The sequence below is a fragment of the Nestor notabilis genome, unplaced genomic scaffold, assembly GCF_000696875.1.
Source record: "Nestor notabilis isolate BGI_N333 unplaced genomic scaffold, ASM69687v1 scaffold13160, whole genome shotgun sequence".
Lineage (NCBI taxonomy): Eukaryota > Metazoa > Chordata > Aves > Psittaciformes > Psittacidae > Nestor > Nestor notabilis.
The window spans coordinates 25,102-33,186 of record NW_009911631.1 but is presented as its reverse complement, the minus strand read 5'-3'; the positions used below and the strand labels follow the sequence as shown (position 1 = coordinate 33,186).

The window sequence follows — 8,085 nt, the reverse complement described above, 5'->3', positions numbered from 1 at the left end:
CCTGGGCCTGCCGCCCTCCCCGTGGGTAGCAGGGGCTGCCCGGCAAAGCTTGGGCCTGCGTAAGCGGGAGGCCGGGCAGATGGGGCAACTCGCCGGCCGTGGATCGAGCTGGGACTCAGTAATGCTCCTGTTTTGTTTGTTTCCTTGTTTCTGTTTCCTGGTATTGTAGGGCAGGATGGCTTCGGTCGAAAAGGAGACACTGTCCCAGGATGAACTCCGGAAAAGGCTCTATCAGACTTTTAAGAACCGAGGTGTACTGGACACACTTAAGGTGTGCGTTGTTCTCAGCAGGTGCTGCCTGTGGTTCACTGTAGTGCTTAACACTGAAAGCGGTAAAAGTCATGCTGAATAAATGTGTTTCCCACTCTCCCCAAATGTATTATTTTTGTCACAGCCTAATTTGTGTTCAGGTTTTTCGGTGTGGATTAGTCTCTGGGTCTTTTTCAGAGAGGCTAAAGTTTTACATCAGGTCTTTGAATTTCCATGCATGACAAAAGAAGTCAAGCAGAGGAGAGAGGAATAAATGAAAATACAGGATTGGAAAGGATTTCATAGGTCACAGAGTCTAGGAATTATTCTCCAAAAATACTACAGCTCTGTTTTAAAACTATTGGAATCATATTGAGCTGGTTTCTTCCTGTCTGCTCATTCAGGAGAATGTCTTAAGGCTATCATTGTGCTCAAGAGTGAAACTTTGGTCTGGTTTGTAGCCTGGGTTTGTTTATGGTTGCTCTGGCCTTTTTATTGTGCTGTAAGTCTCATTCAATTTACATAGCTCTTACTGTTCTTAATAATTTACAGGCAGCAGTCACACCTTTTCTTCAAGATTCTGTTCTTCAATGCTAAGCAAGTCGAGGGGCAGTAGTCTTATTGCTGGTTACCCTAGCAGTCCTCTGCATCACTTTGAAGTCTTTCGCCCTTTTTTTTAAAGAAATCAGATTGTGATTGTTGTGAGCTTTCCAGACAGAGTTTAAAATGGTGTTAATTCTTTCCTATTTCTGTGGGAGAGTCTGTGGAAGGCTGCATATATGTCTTCTTTAAGCATGTTACATTTAGAGTGCTAGTCATTATTTGATTGTTACAACCACGTCTTACTTTTTCCAAACAATGAATACCCTGTGTTACTGCAGAAATTTGTATCAGGCTTTAAATGCTGAAATGTATTTCATGCAATTTCAGTTATTTGCTAGTCTTTAAAAATCATCTGATTGCTTTTTTTTTTGAGTCTTGATCTTTCTGTACTTCTGTATGCATCTTTGTCACCAGCAAAATTTCTAGCTCCTGCTTTTTATGTCAAGTTCATTAAAGTTTTAAAAAAAAAATCTATATTTTAAGATTGCCATTGATAATCTTATGGCCAACAATTCTCTTCTTCAGGGCAACTTGTTTTTCCCTCAGTGAAAAAAAAGCTTGCAGTTCTTGAACCATTTCTTGTCTTGTAATAGTCTGTCAAGTGGCAAGCTATTTAAGTCTGTTTTCCTGCTTCATTTTCCATGTCTAGAAGAGTATACAGTTTTACTTTTTCTGAACTGAAGGATTAATTCAGTTATGGATTCTTACTGATTTCTTATGGATTACATCTTCTAATGAGAATGCTCTCAAATTTCTTGTGGTCTTATCTGGCTGCCTCTGCCAGTAAGAGGCAGAGTGGATCTGCAGGTATGCTGAATGGCCAGCATGTAAACAGCTGATTTCTGTCTTCCTTTCCCATAGTAGGGATGGGGATTTACCCCTATGTTTTCCACCTATGCTTTGTCACAAGATGTGTAAGATGTTGCTGGTCTCAGTTGGTTTTGAGATAACATCATTTCTGTCTAAGTTGATTGAAATCAGACAAGTTCAGAAATTAATAAGGAAAACATTTTTTCAGTTGTCTTTTTTTCTGTTATCAGCCTAATTTCTGTAGAAAGCCATGCTAAAATATCAGGCTGGTCTGATGATCTAGATTTATAAAGTTTTGGTAAGTATTTTGTCCCATTTTTGTAAGATGCTTCTTTAATCAAATTTGTCACTGTTGCATACCAGCTGTTGCAAGCTTAAAACACTATTTCTGTTGTAATCTTTTAGTACAGTATAAAGAATTTCTGTAATTACATAATAAAAATTATATATCTTCCTTTTCTAGGAGGGAGACTTTCTGATTTTTTTATTAATTTTTTTTCACTATTGTAATTTATAGAATGCAAATAATGAATAAAAAATGCAATTTCATTATTGTTAGTGCCTGTATGCCTTTTTAACTAATACTCTTTTGCTTCCCTATAAAATAATTGATATTAAAGACATTGAATTTCCTGTTTATTTTCCTATCTGCTTTTGTGATGGTGTTGGCACCTTCTTGATATGAGACTCAGAATAGGACTAGCGAGTTTTCCAAGTATACCTGAAACTGAGGCCACATCAAGTAGGCTTTATTTACTCCAGCAAGAAGGAGAACAGGAAGGTAGTGATCTAAAACTGAAGCTGGGGGTACTAGAGTAGAGGTTATGTGAGTTCATGACAGAACAATACTTCTCTTCAGTTCTACATTTGATACATTGTGAGAGAAAGTCAAAGTTCACCGTAGCCACCATTGGAATGTTTTGAAGAATGGCATAGTGACCCAAGCACTGTTCTACATTTTGTCAAAGCTAGTCTGCCCATTTCTGTTACGTAGCTTGTAACGTAACTTGTACAAGTAACATGAGACTCACTGTGAATTTTGAAAAATGAAACCTTTCATTGAATAGCATGTAAACTGAGATTATAACGTCTTTTCTGTCTCAGACACAGCTCCGAAACCAGCTAATCCATGAACTAATGCACCCAATTTTAAATGGAGAACTTCAGCCACAGGCTGTTACAAGTGAAGGCAGTTCACTTTTGATCACAGCTTCCAACAGTTTGGTAGCAGATCATCTACAAAGATGTGGCTATGAGTATTCACTTTCTGTTTTCTTTCCAGAAAGTGGATTAGAAAAGAAGAAGGTAAGTTCAGTAATTTACCTCTTCTAAGACTTGTGGGAGCTTTGCTTTCTGGGGGTTGTCATATTCCAAGAAAATTAAAAAAAAGAAATTTCTTTTTATGGTAGTGAAATACAAACACAAATGCAGCTTCTGATCATCTCCATAAAGGATTTCATTATTCAGGGCTGTTTTCATGAATACTGGCAATAAGCTAATGATGCTTTTCTGGAGAGAGATGGCACAAGCCTCTTAAAATTGCACTTGCTTCATTACCCATAGCCACAGTCTGGCATGACTATTTGTGAGACTGTGTGACAGAGCACTTGGGAAATTGATCCTGACTAAAGATGACCTCTTGTTTGGCCATTCAGTTCCCTGAAAATGTGGTTCATAGTCAGTTTAAGCTGTTTTACCCAGAAGTTGTGGCTGAAAATGACAGTCCCTGACCTCTCTTTGTTTCTTCTCTATGAGTATGTGATGGGGTGAAGCTGTTTCTAACTGAAAATTAATTTTTTGACCTGGTGAATAGTTAGTGGTTAGTGAGCTCATCTGATTGGTATGATAAATCAAGAAAAGGGGCAAGAAGAGCAGCAAAAGCATGTATTCAGGGTGGGGAGGAAACTAAACTGTCTCTTTTTGTAGCTTCAGTTGATCATGTAGCTACCTGCTGACTGCTGTATGTCTTGGGTAGTGGAAATAAGTAAATGAAATACCAGGATAGCAGGCCACTGAAAATTGTTTTACAAGGTGGTAAATGGATCCTTCTCGAATGGAAAACAGTCTACAAATGTAAAATAGTGCCTATTACAGATTTGAAATAATTTTTAATTAGTTAACCTTGTCTAACTTCCTCCCACTCCCAAAGCTGTGGACTATGCAAGATCTTCTCCAATTGATGAGGATCAATCCAAAGTCCAGTCTTCACAAATCACTGGTAAAGTTATTTTGATTTTGAAAATAAACTTAAAATACAGTGGTGATGGAATAGACTGTCTAAAACATCTTTTATTTTTTACAGACTTCGGAAACTCGGAAGGAAAATAAAGGTACAACATGTTTATACATAATGCAGACAATGATAATTGTATCAGTTCCTTTTTATTAAGATGCAAGCAATAGAAATTCAGTTTTCTTGAGTGTATGTTGATATGGAATAATACGGATTCAGTCAGATTTTGAAACTTGCAGTACACCAGGATGATAAGTAGTATATTTCAGGATTATCCAACTCCTATTTGTGGTGTGGATTAAATCTTAACATTCACCTACAAAATAAATGACTTGAACATTAGAAACATGAAAAAAATCTGTAATCAGGTATGAAGTACAATGCTCTTGAAGCTCATCACACTAACTTTGGCAAACTTGGACTTTGATTTGTATTTGTAATTGATTGTATTAGTTTGCTAATGTACTTTAAAAACTAGTTAAAGATTTAATTGACTTTGCATTGTTTTATACAAGGAATAATTCTTATGTCTGTATGATGAAATCTAGCTATATTTTATAGTCTAAAGTAGCTTGATCTTCAGAAACCCTGTTACATAATGACCTCGTAATTAAAGTAGTAAAAATCTGCTCTCTCTAATGACCTTGGAAGTCAGAGACAGAGATACGAATGAAAGGAAAAGTTGGAAAAGGACAACTTTTGTAGAGTGAGATGGACTGGATTATGCTTATAACAAAATCTTAATATCTTACTAGTACTGATTTTTTTCTTAAATCCTTGGTTCTTTCCATAAATTGAATAGGTTTTCTTGTACAATTATAATGACTTCATTAAGTGTAGTATCAAATTCAATTTTGCTATAAAATCAGACCTAGCTAATATATTGGATCTTGACAGGTTTTCTTATGCAGATTTTAATCGGGCTTACAGAGCATCATCTAAGCAAGGAAACTCATGACACAGAAACTCAGACAAACTCAGTGGCTCCTTACAGAGAATCTCTTGGTAAGTCTTGGTAAGACTCTATACACAAGTCTCCCCAGATGTTTTCATATTGATAAATGGTATGGATTTATAAATTCTATGAATGGCATTCATTCATCACTTACTCAAAAGCAGCCTGAAGTAGTAAAAAGTAAAAGTCATACCTGTCACTAATACATTGATTTTCTAACCTTTCTTAAGGCAAAAGTCCTGTAATTATTATTATTTTTTTAATCACTCAAATGTTTTCTTAGGCATTTACCTAAGACCTGTAACATCTTAGATGGATTATAAATGTTGTGTGCTGCATTATGTTCTGAAAAACGTAATTGTAAATGAGCGTCTTGCTTCTCTTTCTACAATAGTATTTCAGTGACAGGCATACATTGGGAGTTCTTGAATTGCATTACATGCTATTAGTAAAAAAAAAACCACTTTAAAGTTGCATGCAAAACAAAATGCTTGCTCATCCATGATAAAGAGGATGAATGACTATGTATTAATACCACACACAGTGCCTAAACAGCTAAGTGCCTCTGCCAAGGCATGTGTTGTCTGGCACAAAGCTGATAAATGACATTTCTGTGCAGCCTCTGCTTTGGTACCACACAGGTTTGTCTTTCTATGACAATTCTATTTAGCTGAACTAAGGAACTTCCTACAGAGAGACAGGTTCCTATGATCTTTGGTAAGGTAACTATGGTGTCTTTTCTTAAATTATGATGGATTCATTGCTCTTTTTATAGCTGAGAAGCTTCAGCTGATTGATGAAGAGTTTGCAGACTCTTATCCCCTGCATCAGAAATACGAATCTTTAGAAGCTAAACTTCATGAATATAGAAAAGAAATAGAGAAACAGCTTCAAGCAGAAATGTGTCAAAAGGTATAACTCTGGTCATTGAATTTGACAGAAGTGTTTGTTAATTTTGACTTTGCACATTACAAACTTCTAATATTTAATGTAAATTGAAAGAAGAAATCTAGTAGTGAGTTGCAACAAACACAAAAGGCTAAGTTAATCCAATATCAATTGTTATTTTGATGACATCACATGTGTATATTTTCCATTTGTTTGGGTTTTTTTTTGAATGTGTACAGAATGTTAAGCTTTTTGTTCTGATGTTAATTTGCAACACAACTTCTTATTTTGATTGTTGTAATTTGGTAAATTATATTTGCTCTTTGATGATTTCAGTTTATAGAGAAATGTTTATGCTGCTTAGTCATACTATTAATTTTCCTTCCCAGTTAATATTTTGAAGCTTGAATTTCAATGTAATGCATAGCAACTGAGAGGTGTGAATTGCTGCTGTGTAGCTTGACAGATAGTCAATTTTTAATAGTGATCAGAATTTGCATACTATTTCAAAACATTACACAGAAAGACTAAAATTATAACACAATATTATGCATTGGTTTTTTTTATTTCAGTAATTGATGACAGCTCTTTTAGAGAATTTCCCTTTATTTTGTGAATAAAATTAGAATTTTATTTTTGATACATAAGCCATCAATAATCCTTATTTCTGGAAAATGGAGCAGAAAAATATACTGCAGTTCATTTAAATATGGAATGTTTTTCCCCTTAAATTTCTGTCAAAGTTAACATATTCTTTGCTTAGAAAAAACTAAATTAACTGTAGTTCATTCAAATGTGGGGTTTTTTTTCCATCAATTTCTGCCAAGATTAATAGTCTACTTGGATATAGAAATGGCACTCTGATAATAAGTTAAAATTCTTAGACACACTTTTAAAGGCATTCATCCGCAAATAAACTATTTGATGAAATCAGTTGAGTCGTATTTATTCAGCTAGACAAGTAGGAGGATGGGGAGTTAAAATTGCCAGAAACTTGGTCTTTATTGCCCAACTGGCACTGCCTTTTTAGTATGTAAAACATGTTAATTTGTGTGTCATTAAGTTTGCCTCTGTTTGAGCAAAGTAGTTGAAACAAAGGAGATTGGAATCTTAACCAGTTATAAATAATTTCTAAATTCAATTAACTTATATGAATTCCTTAGCAGTATGATGTGAGTTACTGTAACACGTTTCTAATCCAGTTTGTCTGTACAAGTGATACTGTACTGTCTTACCATTTCTTTATTTTTTCACAAAATTTATGCCCACAGATTAGACATTCCTACTGTGCTTTTTCCTCTCTTTAGCCTCGTTTTCTCCAGTCTCATAATTTTTCTATCATTCGCCTTTTATTCTTCTGCTCTTTTTTTCTCATATTCTTTATAAACACTTTTATTCTTGCACATATTGCACTTCACACATTGTATGGAGACATGTTCCCTACAATTCTTCTTTGCAGTTGCCAGATGCGTACTTTCCTGTTTGTATGCATTTAATTCTTTTTCAGTTGTGCTAAGAAGTCTGTGAATCAGGTCTTCTGTTTCTGTAAACCTCTGTGTGGAGTTCTGCATATTTTTTTTTTACATGTTTGGAACTTCTTTTGTGTCCAGATGAATTTCTGTTGTTTCTTAGCAATTTGTAATGGGTTTGCTTCTGCCATTTCTTGCATCACCAGTCAAAAGTGGTTCTTTGGGAAAGGAGCAAGAATAGAGACAGTGTCAGAGGAGAAATTAAAGAGTGTGGCCATGCCTTAATTGCAAGAAGAGTATCAGTGCTATAGTGTGTTTTTATTCATAAGTCTCTGTTTTGCTTCTATCTAAAGCTATTAGTTTTGTGTAAGATCTACTTTGGGATGCCACATAAATGCATGCAAAATACGTGATACATGCAAATAGTATGTGCTGCTAAGATATTTTTTATCAAAGTAATTTATTTTCATTGAATTATCATTTCCTAACAAGACTTACTAGGTGAAATTTAGAATTATCTGAGGAGGGATTGTGTTTGTCAATTTGAAGATGGCCCTACTTAACCCCCTATCTTCTTCCTTTACGTAAAAGCTAGAACATTTTAAAGAAGTTGAATTAGCAAAGATTAAGATGGAGGAGAAAGTGCAGACCCAGAAAGAAATCTCTGAGTTGCGTCATGAGCTAGAGAGAACACATCAAGCAAAGGCAGAAGCCTTGATTTCTCGTGAAAAGAATGCTATTGAGAGGCTTCAAAAGCAGCAAGAGGTAAAGTTCCAAATATTTTTTTCTTAATCTAGTACAAAATGAATCAGGGAGTTGCTTAACCTGTTCTTTTATCTGTGGGAGATTTACCTTCATATCTTAATTGGCTTAGTAGG

General features: G+C 35.2%; 1 protein-coding gene across 1 annotated transcript in view; it reads left to right on the top strand.

Annotated features, from left to right (window-relative positions):
* The first annotated feature begins 175 nt into the window (after nucleotides 1-175).
* The window catches only part of OFD1 (oral-facial-digital syndrome 1), a 32,692-nt gene continuing 24,782 nt past the window's right edge, over nucleotides 176-8,085 (top strand). Inside the window, exons 1-7 of the mRNA XM_010015724.1 lie at nucleotides 176-271; nucleotides 2,767-2,967; nucleotides 3,812-3,880; nucleotides 3,965-3,992; nucleotides 4,793-4,900; nucleotides 5,626-5,762; nucleotides 7,799-7,972. Of these exons, the coding sequence (XP_010014026.1) occupies nucleotides 176-271; nucleotides 2,767-2,967; nucleotides 3,812-3,880; nucleotides 3,965-3,992; nucleotides 4,793-4,900; nucleotides 5,626-5,762; nucleotides 7,799-7,972 (813 nt within the window). The remainder of the gene's footprint in view (nucleotides 272-2,766; nucleotides 2,968-3,811; nucleotides 3,881-3,964; nucleotides 3,993-4,792; nucleotides 4,901-5,625; nucleotides 5,763-7,798; nucleotides 7,973-8,085) is intronic.